This window comes from Gadus chalcogrammus, chromosome 14 (assembly GCF_026213295.1).
Source record: "Gadus chalcogrammus isolate NIFS_2021 chromosome 14, NIFS_Gcha_1.0, whole genome shotgun sequence".
In the NCBI taxonomy this organism is placed as follows: Eukaryota; Metazoa; Chordata; class Actinopteri; order Gadiformes; family Gadidae; genus Gadus; species Gadus chalcogrammus.
Genome location: NC_079425.1, coordinates 9,605,087 through 9,619,111, shown reverse-complemented (window position 1 = coordinate 9,619,111; position 14,025 = coordinate 9,605,087). Strand labels below are relative to the sequence as shown.

At 38.7% G+C, this 14,025-nt stretch overlaps 2 protein-coding genes across 3 annotated transcripts; one reads left to right on the top strand and one right to left on the bottom strand.

The window, feature by feature from the left end:
- Positions 1-2,829: 2,829 nt before the first annotated feature.
- zgc:162592 (uncharacterized protein LOC561993 homolog) lies at positions 2,830-6,483 on the top strand. Of its 2 annotated transcripts, XM_056607026.1 has the most exons (3): positions 2,847-3,310; positions 3,881-4,016; positions 4,900-6,477. In XM_056607026.1, exons 1-3 carry the CDS (start codon positions 3,224-3,226, stop codon positions 5,211-5,213), a joined length of 537 nt encoding a protein of 178 aa, XP_056463001.1. In that variant the 5' UTR covers positions 2,847-3,223; the 3' UTR covers positions 5,214-6,477. The 2 variants fall into 2 exon arrangements, with proteins under 2 accessions (XP_056463000.1, XP_056463001.1); XM_056607025.1 differs by having other exon boundaries at positions 2,830-4,016; positions 4,900-6,483.
- Positions 6,484-10,054: 3,571 nt separating this feature from the next.
- Positions 10,055-13,496, bottom strand: LOC130403250 (cytochrome b5). The gene is made up of 5 exons (XM_056607513.1): positions 13,063-13,496; positions 12,745-12,873; positions 12,434-12,460; positions 12,267-12,298; positions 10,055-12,172 (listed from the first exon to the last, which is right to left on the bottom strand). Exons 1-5 carry the CDS (start codon positions 13,225-13,227, stop codon positions 12,082-12,084), a joined length of 444 nt encoding a protein of 147 aa, XP_056463488.1. The 5' UTR covers positions 13,228-13,496; the 3' UTR covers positions 10,055-12,081.
- Positions 13,497-14,025: the final 529 nt, after the last annotated feature.

Below are 14,025 nucleotides of genomic sequence, written 5' to 3'. Positions count from 1 at the left end.
AAGACATAACTCCGACCCACATTTCCCCACAAATGGCAGAAAGGATGATGTCACGAAGCACGCCCCGCCCCCTCATTATTTCTACCCTCTAGCACACATGTAAGCGCACACACACACGCACACACAATCAATTATCCCCTTAATCTGCCGATGGTGAAAAGGCAAATGGAAGAGTCCACCCACTCACAGGATGTACTGTGTGAGCCTGTGCAAACGGTCTCAATCGTATGGGATCAAACACACTCAAACCATAGGGAAGGTAACACACACAGGCACAGCTGCACGCACGTAACAAAACCTCATGTGGTTTATGCCATACAGGTATGTTTATCATAATGGAGTCATTTTATATGTCTTCTTAAGGGCGACACACAGCATCCCCTCGAGTCGACCCCTGTTGACAGAGGAGAAAGCTCAATGGGGTTTCTTCAACAAACATGTGAAATATTTAAATCAGAGAGAGAGAAAGATAGAGAGAGCGATTTGAATTTCTTCATTTTGAGGCACAATGGTTGGAATATTTTCCACCCATAGTTGCTAGAAAGGTAAGTAAAACAATAAAATAGTAAGAAATTACACATTTACACATATAATTAACCCAAGACTTAATTCCATGTTATAATTCTACATGACCGTATACTTTTAGATTAGATTATTAATACACTGATAGGAAGATTGACTTCAAATGAAGTCCTGAAGCACTTTGACTGCATGAAGGTCTGAGTGTTGTTTTTAAGAGCAAAGTCAAAGCTTTCTTCCTGCTAGGGTGAATAAAAGGTCAGGGTGGCTTGCGTGCTTCATGTAACTGAATGAAGACAGGAAAAAGGAACAGAAACAACCGATGCAGGTAGAAATCTATTGATGAGATATCATCACTGAGGTTGACCAACCCTATGCATTCAATCAGAAAACAATGGGTTTTTTCCGTATTAATCAGTGAAGGGTAAACAATTAAATAATTCATTGCTGCTAGTTATAACAATGACATTGGAGTTTAAGTAGGATGAAAGGGTCATCATCACTGTGTGGAATGACCTTACCTTGGTTAAGGAATACCTGGCTGTAAATAGCACCATTCCAATGAACTTAATAGAAAAAGTGTCCAAATAGAAGATAGCACATAACCTTTCAATTTATGTAATATTTATGTTATGTTGATATGTTGTGATTACTTTCTCATTGGTAATCATTCTTATGGACACTGGACAAGTCATCCGTCTTCCAGATGCATGTAGATTGATGTATAAGCAGTGGTATTGTGTGCAGCTCAACGTGTAAATATATCAAGTTCCATCATGATACAAAGCAGCACCTAACCATCTCAAAGCCAGATCCCCCGGAGAGACACTGACAGAGTTCTGCCTTTGATATATGTGCTTGTCGCTGCCCTAATGAGCACAATCCTCTTTGTGAAATGAAACACAAACAGCATGCACAAGGGGGTGGACTTTTTAGTTGCACTGTTGGGTTCCTTTTTTTCCCCTCCAGCCTCCTCTTGGGTCATTATATTCTCATTCATATGCTCCTCACCTAGTTGTGTCCTCTCTACCGCACCAAAGTCAGAGCAGAACCAAATCGTCATGTCTCTCTTAGGAAATGGTAAGTGGATAATTAATCTCGAATCCTGCAGTCCCGACCAGGTTATAGCAGAACTTCTGGGGGAAGACGACACAGAGTCTGGGCCAGAAAAAAAAGGTCTGCAAGGGGCTGAGTTACAACTTGTTTCCTTTCCTTTTACGGAGATATTCTACCTGAAAAACATCTGATGAGGCTTTCAGAAGGGGATTTTCAGAAGTGTATTTATAGTAGGTAATGATTTGAAACCTTTACAGACACTTATTTTCAGTTCACTACTGGCTGGGTTTGTTTTTGCCAATTACATGCTTACAGATCGCTGCCTCCAGCACATGATTGATGGAGAACAAAAATATGAAGCGAACAAAGCGAATCGCCCTGTTCATCCAGATTGGCAAAATAAATCTGAGTTGTAAGACTACAGATATATAAAATGCAAATGTGGCCATGTGTTAGAACAGATACATACAACATTGGTTTGGACTACGAAAAAAGCGTCCACGTCATCAAATTAAGAGAATTTGTCTTTAGTAGTGCTGACCCGAATTCCAAGTTTTCTTGAAAAAAACGCTTATCCAAATTATTAATATCTCAAAATCCCAAGAGGTGCTCTCATTCACTTTGAGAGCTTGATTTCATGGAAGCAATCATGACCCACCTGCTTAATTTAATCCAGTTTTATTTTGCGCTTTGTTTGAGACATTAGGTGAAAGCCATGAGGTATTAAGCAAATGTTATTAGAACTAGACTAGAATGATCTTTATTGTCATATACTATGGTACAATGACATTTTGTCTTTCGAAAACAAAAATAAGAAGTTACGAACAAATAAAACAAGCAGTTGTTTAAAAAGTCACACTAGTTAGAAAATAAACAACTTAATCTGAAATATATTTTTTTTAGGATTTTATAGGAAATACACACATTTACAGAGGCATGAAAGTTTACCCAGCACCAATAGTAGGCGAGAGGATTTTATCTAAAAAAAAAAAAAAAAAAGAAAATCCTAATCTCAGAATTCTGTGACAATAATCGAAAAGTTAATTCGGAAAAACTGAAGTGCTTCGTTTTTGGCAACAAATTAACTTTCGTGACTTGCGAAATTATCCCTTAAATTGACAAACATCATCAAAGCAATTATTTGTCACTCCCCGTCGATTAACGTCACCATCTTTTTTCAGAAATGTGCCGGATACTGCACGGCTTGAGGACGTCCATTCCAGGTAGGCTATAAAATAAATAAGATACGTGGTATCAAATATTGTATACGATTTTATCAAATATATATGACGTTTGAGAAATGTAGACGTTAAAATGCTTTTTATGCGCCGTAAACTTCCGAATTTGATACCCGGCCAGTTTTGCCATCTCAAATATGGCTGCCAAATTGACGAGTCGAAGCAACGTGTCGACACAATGCGGCATCTATGTTTACAGGTCTATAGACCTCATCCTCCTCACTTATAGTCGTGTATTCTGTTCGGCTACATATGTTTTTGCGATCCTCCCACGTGATTGATTCGAGCCATGGTCGCACAGGTGTGCAATGGAAAAGCGAAGGTGACATAGGCCGATCCCACGTCTTTGCGTGTTTCACTTTGATTGCGTATCAAAGATGTCGAACCCCTGACTCATTTGTAAAGGGAAAATGTTTTCCGGACTAAATGTCTCAATTCACGGGGACTCAAACACAGACTCTCAGAGGCTTGTAGAACTCGCTCACTGGCCAATCAAAGTAAGCATCATCATAGTTCTGGGTGCGATGATCACCTTGGGAAATGTTGCTGTTCTCATGGTCATTTCCTCATCCGTGTCTGGCTGGTCAAGAAACTCTCGGTACTTTCTCTTGTCCCTTACGGGTGCAGATTCAGCATTTGGTATTGTTGTTATGCCATTGAACCTCTGGGTGAGTCTTGTGAAGGACTACCGCCAAGGTCCCGATGTTCTGTGTCACGTCGTGGCCTTTTGCAACGCCACAGTCTACTCGACATGCATGTATACACTGGCCATGATAAGTCTAGAGAGGTATATTGCCGTCTTGTATCCACTCAAATACTCTTCTCTAATGACAAGGAAAAGATCACTGATGTTGATTGCTTTCTCTTGGTTCTTTCCGCCGTTTTTACTACTCCCGGTGTCATTTCCCGGTGGGATCATTGAAGTTCATTTTTCGACGGCGTCCCTAGTCTGCAATCCAACCTACTCCACAAACGTTGGCTACTCCATGTCTTTGACATGTTTTATTTTTTTCCCATGCTCTATCATCATGACGTACACAAATTTGCATCTATGGTGTGCTGCTAAGAGACAGAGAAAGAAATTGCGCAAATATGATCAAAACTGTCGCAAGAGATCTGATGTGGCATCCAGAGTGCTGGTCCCTGTGATGGCAGTGTATTACACGTGTTGGGCTCCCTGCATGGCAGCAATGATCTACAATGGTAAGCAGAACCAATTAATGAATATGTGTCCCTTAAGTCTTCAAGGGATACTTGTCATTTATCTTTTGTATAAATATTTTGATGTCTTAATATTTTGATGTGTTATCTAAATGTAGGCTATTCCTAGAATATAGTGTAGCTCCCATTTTAGTATTCCTATATAATGTCAAAACGATCACATGCAAAGGTACAGGAACAAGATTTATTGAATAGTTATCCTATTCAGTTTTCCTTATTCCAGTGTTAAAGGTTTTAATATTAGGATTGGAAGGCAAATCCAAATCCCAAACAGTTTATACAGACACCATTGCTTGTTGGAATCAAAACATAAGTCAAATGTGTAGTTTGTAAAATTAAGGGGCATCTAGCTAGCAGAACAGACTTGGCAGGTGTAGGCCTACTTCGGGGTATTCCTGTCTGTTGTATTCTGCCACCTCAACATTAGATGTAACTCAATCCTGCACACCGCATCTTTAATAAAGTTTCACATGTTATTTTCCTTTAGTATTTTATTTTTTAATAGCTTTACAGCCTGATCGCTATTTGAAGGTGTATTTATAACATTCTTTCATTCCTTTATTCCTTTCCAAAACCAAATTCCCATCCCCTACATAATTCAATAACAACTCTCAATCTTTGGAGGCTATTTCATGTTTTTTAATGAATCCAAAACTGTTTTTAAATGTTACTTTTCAAACAGACAGTTTTGTTATTATAAATGCAATCATTTATCATGTCCTGTTGCCTGCTAGTTTAGTGTTGGGATGTAATGGGCTCATTGGCTAGCCAGACATACGAGGACTGCTCTGATGCACCTGTTCCAACCAATTGTCTGTGGGAGGCCAAATTATGAGTTGACACTGTTGTTTCCTTCCATCCATAGCCGTCTCGGGTAACAGCGTACCAGAGTGGCTAGAGTTTGTTGTGGTATGGCTGCCCACCTCCAATGGTTTTCTCAACTGCATCTTCTACTTTTGGATAAACCGCAGCTTCCGTAGGAAATTCCACCTGGTCTTTCAACAGCTAATACTGGCCCTGTGTCCGTCGCTAGCCAAGGCTTTTGGATGGTCGGCAGATCCACAAACACTGTTTGTGTCAGGAATGTGGGATAACAACAACAGTGTTTACGAGCGCTCGTCCAGCATGTCCTCTACTTGCACCATGATGACACTTGCTGAGGATGTAGGACACACCTAGAGACACACGCACACGCGCACACACACAGCATAAGCCTTTTGTACTGTCATTTGTGGTCGAACAGATAACAACCAGGTGGAAAACTATGGTTTACAGGTACACATTTGCAATGAAGAGTAAACAGCTTCATACTATCCGATGGGAAGGCAAAGCTTTACCATATCCATCACACGTCACACATCAAATTCTATTTATTTTCTTTGTAGTTTCTTTTCTTTTCTTTTTTAAATCAATCGTAACAACTGTTGAGCAGGAGGCATAGACAGTGAGTTTTATATATTTTGTTTTACCAATGCACAGTGTTATCAAGATTCTATGCACTGTTAAGGTAGGCTTTTAAGACACATTTTAGTCTTCGTTTTAGATAAACTATCTTTATTTAAATCGTCCCTGCTCAATCATTTCTCTTATGACCTATGCATGTAGGCACCTATTCAATGTTTTAATATTGTTGGGCATTTCCTTTTTTATGCGTGTGCCTTGTGTAAAAGTTATCACAAAATTGATTTAAAAATACTGATATTCAATGGGAATTTATGAAGCTAAAATGTATATTTATCCTAAACATGCATGAAATACATTTAGTTATTAACTTCATTGCGAGATATTACTTCATCAATTTTAAAAGTGTGAGGCAGTCTACCTGCTCATACATTCAAGCTTTGTCGTTCAAAGACCTTGACATATAACATCTGTGGCAACCTTTTAAGGCAATGCATTACACTATAATCAAAATGGGAAATGTAATTAGCAGCTAATAGAGAAAGGTCACCCACTATGTGCCTGTACGAGATAACCTTATGTTGTGATAATTTCTCCGGCCGAAGCTCATGATTTGCAAATGTTAAGCCTATAATCTGTCTGGTGTTACGTTATGTTATGACATCAATTGGCTAGTGGCTGGCTTAGTTTTTTTTGTTATGGTAAAATCTGGTTTAGATCCTGTGTATATAGGCATTATTTTTTTGGCAACGTCACTTATGGAGTTGCATTGTTTACCATTTACCTGGACAGAAAAGATGCAAATGTTTTATTCCAAATTTTAGTTATGTGTAAACTAAGCCAAGTGTAAAAGCTGGGATATAGTATTCTGCCCCTTTTGCACTTCTATAAATTGTATTGAGTCTATTTACATATGCAACTTTTACTAAATCATATTAATTCGAAATTCTGTAAATTAATTACTTGTATATAATGAAAAAATAATTTAAGTATACTTTTGACATGTGCCTGATTATGAACTATTTGAAATAAAGCTTTTTGCAAATATACCTTAATTTAGAATCATTTTCAGACTTTACCAGATAAGGAAGGCAGCTGCTTTGGATCTCTAGTATTGGAATGTGTTCATTGCCGGTACTGTATGACAATATCAGGGTTATGAAAGTGTACTAGTGGAATGTTAACTTTTAGTTCGGTATGAACGTCACTGTTTACTAAAGAGAGCGCACAGTTTCCTCGACTTTAACCTCTACGATTAACAGGATTGGTGTGATCCATCCTTGGCCCTCTAGCCAGTTAAAGTGTGGTATGCTGGGATGCCCCGAGGCTTTATAAAGATTCATAATGCTCTGACAGCACATTATGTGAACAACTCCCTCGATAGACAGCATACGTTGCAGGGATTCTAGACAATAAAACAGCATGGCTGTTGTGGCCCCTCTAATACCCTGTATGAACCATCAATTTAATTATTAATTTATTCTTAATTTAAAACTCCCCCTCCCCAATGGAGTCTCCCAATATCACAAGGCAGTGCTCAATCAATAAATACTGTATGTGCCATGTGTAACTATCCACAGACGCGTTAGCTACCAGCTGTATCCTAGAGCATCAGTAAGTGATTTTCCATGTGGTTGAGGTTTTCAGTAAGGTCTCCCAGGACACTGAAGTGTTGGGCATTAGAAGCCAATAGTCTCCTTGAGATGACCTGTAGATGTGGCTGTCCAAACGAGCAGTGATGCCTGACTTTAGGATAACAGAAACATGGTATGCTATGTTAATCGTTAATTTTCTTTCCATCAATAGCAAAGCTGTCTAAGCTGATATAGAGGAAAAATTTGTGCATATATTGGACAATTTAAACTCCTCTCATTGGGTCAGGTTTGAGGAAATATGAGATGGCTTATTCTTAACTACAATAGTCATTGCATTAAATTGACATTTTTATTTCCTGTTATTTAAACATTACTGTTGAAACCATGTCAGATTGTTGCAAATATTCCACTCACTGACTCACACAGCCAGTTTCCCTTAAGATGGCCCTTACGATCTTTATGGAAGCCTTTTTTAGAGAAAAGTGCGTGCATCAGAACTAGCATAAATTATACAAACACACTCTATCTCTGTTTAGGAGTTATCAGTATCCCACACAATCACTTTTTCTTTTGTGAGCATAATTTATTCCCTGACGTGTGAAGGCATTGTTTGTTAATGAGCTCTGGTGGAAGAACCCGGGAGATATACAACGTTGAATTACTTGATGAATGCATTGGAGTGGGTGCAGATGAGCAATGTGGATAATATGTTTAACCATTTTAATAAACACAAAAAAGACATGGGATGACGTTGAGGTTTTGCTGCCACCTTGTGTATTGTTTTATTAACCGGAGTTTTCCTTCCCTCTACCCTTTTAATTAGATTGTAGATCTATACTCAATATGCATATCTTAAAATAACTTAAATTGTTACTTTTGAGATCTGACTTAATGATGACAGCCGGGTAATGCTAATCCAAAACATTGTCCCCCCAACTATAACTTTTAAGTAGAAATGTGTTGAATAGGTCTACTATAGTGTGTTATGAAATCATCTTCCATCTAGCTTGTATATATATTGCATTTGTACTCAAGGATTTATCTGTACCACTAACAGCAGCCTATACATGCCACCAAAATGCACCACCTACTGCACTTGTATGATGCTCAGGTCTTGCCAACATGTCAGACTGCAGTCAGCTCATTCCTTCCGTTCCTGCCTGTATGAGGGTTCACCCTCAGCTTAACCGGGCTCGGCTGCCAACCTCTGTCGTCTCCTTGTCAAGAGTTCGGCTGCCACGTCTAGAACATCGGGTGCTGGCCCAAGACCAAGCAGACCACCTTCCACCGACAGGACAGAGGCCACTATAAACCATTGGGAAGAGGGTCCTAAACTAACTCAGTGGTTCCTAAGGTTCAAACTCCTCCCCCCACGGATGGGCGGAAGGGACAAGCCGCGGTTGCTCTCATCAACACCTTAGGGCAGAGAGAGGCACCTTTGCACCTCTCCTACCCAGAGCACTTTCCACTATCACTCCGTTGCCAAAGAGGAAAGGCAAACTCTGTCCTCCACCCATAGTCCTTCACCCAGGTCAATCAAGCATGCTCACATATACTCTAGCTCTCATGGAGCAAAAGTCTGGCAAAGGGCTCCAATTCCATGTTCACTACATTCAGAGCCCCTTTCTCATAGAAAGGGAATTAAAAGATTACTGTCATCCATGCCAAGTGCCGAGGATGCAGTATAAAAAAAACGACAAATCCCTGGTTCAATGCATGTTCGGACCCCGACTCGAGAACACAGTTGAGGTCTTCCTATGCAGCACTCATCCGCTACTTAAAGGTGAGGTGACATATTATACCACTGAAAATCTGCGCCTTCTGACATCATCAGTGGGCGTGTCCACCTAGATGTGTGCTGGATAAATCAGCAACGTTTGCTTCAGTCCACTGGGTAGGCTGGTAGACTGATCTATCCAGCACACATCTAGGTGGATACGCCCACTGATGATGTCAGAAGACGCAGATTTTCAAAACGGCTTGTAACAGCTAATCAGACTCACACCTGGTGGTATAATATGTCCCCTGTAAGTTTCCACCAGAGCCATTTAGAGTTAATAAATTCTGAACCGCTGTTCCAGAACCTTGAGGAATCTCAGCCCACCCTCTTTGCCGTGGTGTGGAAGAAAAGCTTGCTTGAGAAAGCTGAATCAAGAGGGGGCAGCGGGTTGTATGGAGGACCTCCTTGTAGCTTCTGTTCTCAATGGTCATTCTTACGTGTTCCATGATTAGATCGCTAATATATGCATCTTCCGCATATATTAGCACAGAATTGGCCTTGTGCTCTTTTCATTCAGATGAATATCAGACTATATACATTGAGTTTGAACTGTCCCCAAATTGCAGTTACAATTTGGGGAGGATGTCTAGACAAATAACTGAGTTTATGACATGGTAATTGATGTTCTGTACATGAGCACAGGTAGCGTTGTTGTAGGCATTGCTTAGTTTGTCACCTGTATGAGTTGACAACCAAGATATGTGATGCAGTGATATGTGATTTCACATTTTTTTAGTTTTCAGGTTACTAACCTGAAGTCAATATTATTTTTTCTCTATTGCTTCGATGTTAACGTACATTCATTTATATTTGGGTCCAAAGAACTTCCTGAACATCCTAACCACACTATAAAAGGTGCAGTGTGCAGAATTTAGTGGCATCTAGCGGCGAGGCTGCATATTGCATCCAACTGAATACTCAGAATCTCTCTTCTCTGCTGTTTCTCACGCCTATCCTGATTTGATGATGTGAACATGTTACTGGCTTAGATATTAATGTCTTCTTTATCTCCTAATTTCCTTGATATTGACTTTTGTCTGTCTTTACCATGTTATACAATGGCATGCAGTAAGAGGTTTAACTGCAAGTACTGCATGTTATAACATTTCTGAATGAAGAATGTACGTTTTCCATCACATATACTTTTTGAAAAAAAAACGTAGCAATCCGGCAAGAATGAGACCTCCGTAAAAAATATTATCTATTATCATGATTAATTCTTTAAAAAAATGTAAAAGGTGTTTAATAATATGCTTGGTAAACCAAGAGCCTTGTCTTGTATGTATTCTGGAATTAATGTACCAATTGCAAGACTGGTAAAATTGTATGGTATTTAACAAAGATTACTGCGGATAAACGTACCATGGTTTCCGAGATTATAGAAGACTTTGGACTGGAGGTTAGGGAGCACAGCAGTGTTGTCAATGTTACTTTTTCAGAAGTCAAAACCTATAAGACTAAATCACTTAAGTGGACAATGCATATTGTTTTGGTGAAAAAAAAATCAGTGCGCAAAATTAAGCATCAAAGTACCAAAACATCCATTTAAAAATGCCCACTTCATGGAGAAAAGTGAATATCTTTCAACAAACGTCCTTATAACACATAATTCTGTCCACATGCAATATTTTCAATGCATGGCATGCAACTGTTCTACATTCCTTGTTCGAAGATGAGTGAATGCCTTCCTGCAGTATTCCTAATTCTGTCATGTTAAAACCGAAATAGTAAAATATCTGTAGATTCCACAATTTGAGACCAAACATGCTTCAAGATCAACTTTAAAGTTGGACTATATAGACATGAACATTGTAAACATGGATTTCGTGGATGACATGCTCCCATAATGATGAAATGGATGGATTAGAACTCCATATTACGACTAGCTTTATACAAATAGGCTATAGAACATAACCTAGATATGCAAATACAATTCTAATGAATGTCATGACAAATGAAAATCTGAACACCATGGAGCTAAATGTTAGCTTCGCCAGAGAAGAAAATTATTCAAAAGTTCATCCAAGAGTAAAAATCCCTGTTTAAATACAGCATATGGGCAACTGCTTACACCAATAGATCTTTTAGAATAGTTTTGTTGTATATTTATGTTTTTAAAACTTGCATAAAACTACAGTTGATGTGATAGAAAAATGCATTTAATTATTCACCAAATAAATACCTTGATACATAACATTTAGAGATGTCTACATATGCGGAAGGCAGGTTATGGTATAAATTATTAAATTATCAATGACATTAAATCATTAGATCTCCAAAAACACATTAATACACCTGATGTACTACACAAATTATAAAATGGTTGTGTACTTCTGAACCATAATGCATTAAATGTCAACGGAAATTTTCCCAGCACCAGAACAAAGCTTTCGAAGAATAGATTACTCATTAACTCAATTACAAAGTAACATTAGTTGTTAATATATATGCTCAATGACAACCATATGTACACCTTTCTGGGTAGGATCCATCGCCAGCAACATTGTGAATCGGCAGGTCCAATACATCCTTATAGTGCTCCAGTGAAATGAGATCTGGAGACTGTAGAGGCACTAGCGTACACTGAAATAATGTCTAAAAACTCTGACAAGTCACAAAAGTAATATATCCATTCCCTAGAGTCGTATGCAGGAAAATCTGAGAATCAGATCAGTAGTTTAAGATAATTAAACCACCCAACACGTCACATTTGTCTTGTGTATCATGGATCTCCAACAACTGAATCCAAAAAAATATGACAAGCATGCTTTTATGCATTGAGTTGCTTTCACATGATTAGCGGAATAGATAATTGCATTAACAAGCAGGTTTTCCCAATAGTGGCCACTGACTGAACAGAAGATTGCAAAATAAACTATTCAAACCAGTTATTCCATGTTGTTGCATTTGCATCAATAAGCTGCTGTTTATCATCTGCATAAAGCAGAGTATGTATAGCACTGTATTAAAAAATAAAAGAAAAAAGCATGTGACCGTGACATTTACATATAGCAATTTGTCGAACACATGACAATGGTAATGTTTATGGAGCCTAACCAAAAGGCATAATGGAAATACAGTTTCATGGATATACAATTTAAAAGCCTTCCTTCAGCTGTCCATTTTGAGTTTTCTGAAGAGCAGGAGGGGTAAGGATGCCTCCCCTGTCTCTGTACAAAAGACTGACATAAATGTGTGCATTCAACACAAGGAGGTTTTGGTCCAACATGCCGTGGCCTCCAGACGAACAGAAGGTGCTAAATTCCTGAAATCAAGAGGACTTGTGCTCCAGCATATAGTAACGATACACAAGACCCACAATAAGAGCAGCAACAGCCGGAATCATCCACGTGGTCCATGAGCTGGAGAAAAAGTGAAACAATAGAAATCAGATAAAGGTATATACAATGGCAACCACAATACCTTTTAATGTTGCATTCTCATTCATTAACTGACCTTGACTCTCCAGAAGTACTGACATAGATCTCCTAGTGGGGAGAATACAAATAGACTTATCAACATGCTTCATCAAGAATGGTTTTGGTTGTTACAATGTATTGTTTCAGATATAGAGAGAAGTGGATGTTTACAGTGTTAATGAATGTGCATCTCATGTAGCTTACCTTCGAGTTATTTTTCCCCCTGTCGTCCTAGAGGAAGAATCAAAATAAAAATCAATATTGTTGAATTACCCAGCTGTAACACAAACCAGCAATATACAACTGAATGAATGGCAAAAACATTCTTCCCTTTACATATAAATAAATATGACAACAAAACTAATCAGTTCTGTTAAATGGTTGCTGACATGTAGAAATGTAGGCATTTAATTAATTGCTTTAATCTGCTTGGTTCCTTTCATGGCATATGCCATTTCTTGTTTACAGACACAAAACCAACGTGAATTATTTCATGGCTCAAAGCAATAACTTACCATGTGAAGCTCCCCAATGAAGTACTGCAGAAGAATCTCTCTCGCGTCTATAGAGTGACCCACATCCTCGAAGCTCTCCGTTGCATCGGCGCCGGCCTGTTCTAGCAACACCTCCTCGCCTCCAGGATGCTAGATAGTTATTAGAAACATTGCCCTTAAACTGGTTTTCCAACGCTTACCAATTCATACAAAATAGTTACGTTGAACAATGTTATTAAAAAAGGGTACGCTATTAGATGGCAGTTTTCCCTGGGGGTCTTATTAGTGGCACTGTTTTAGCTAGCAAACGTGTCTAAATCAACACAAAACACGTCTTACCTCCTCTAGGAAACTTGAAACGTCGTAGACTTTATCGTGAATGATAAGCCAAGTGTCTTTGCTCGTATTGTGCGCTGTTATTTCTTCCAGTGTGTAATATTTGACACAGTTATCCAACGTTTCTGTAACATCTTCCGTGATGGAGTTCTTCATTACCTCACCCATTCTGAAGTTGCAGTGTATCGTTAAGAGTATGCTAGTATTAGCCTAGAAATAATTACCGACGTCTCTGTCTACCTTACGAAGCGTTAGCGTTACCAGAATGGTTATCAGAGGTCAATAAAGATGCACTGCTACAAATGCCTTCCGTCAGCTACAGAAACGTGATAAATAAACTAATCGTCTTCGGCCTACTATGCTATTGCCAACAATTCAGCCGACAGCACACATAAGCGTGGGAGACGAATAGGGTTCGTGTATTTCTTAACCAATCAAACAAACTAATGTTATTATACCTTGACCAATGGGACTCAGCTGCCTAGGGAGGTTACCAATCGGAAGCTTTTCGACGATCACGAGACATAACCGGGAGACAGAAAGGGAATGAGTGGGTTGAGATCTGAATAATAAAGTAATTCAGAAATGATCTACCTTGTAATTCCAGAAAATACAATTATGTTTTGTGGGTTTATTTTATGAATCGCATTTTTTTAAACCAGTTACTGTTTTTTAAATTGAAATTGAAATGAAATTGGATATGCAGCTGTATTGTATTTGGTCTTCCATAATGTAAAGGGGATAAAAGCGGTTGATTTATATTATTATGTGATCACTCAATGCAGTTGGTGTACTGTATTCCTCGGCTTTACATTACATAAACAGTTACATAAGAGTGTTTTCTAACAACAGGTCACGATGGCACTTGTATCATGTGCCATCGATCCCTCTAAATCATGACCCTCGATTTACTGGAGACACTTCTTACTTTAAAGGCTGGCTTCAAACAAGTGTGTGTGTGTGTGT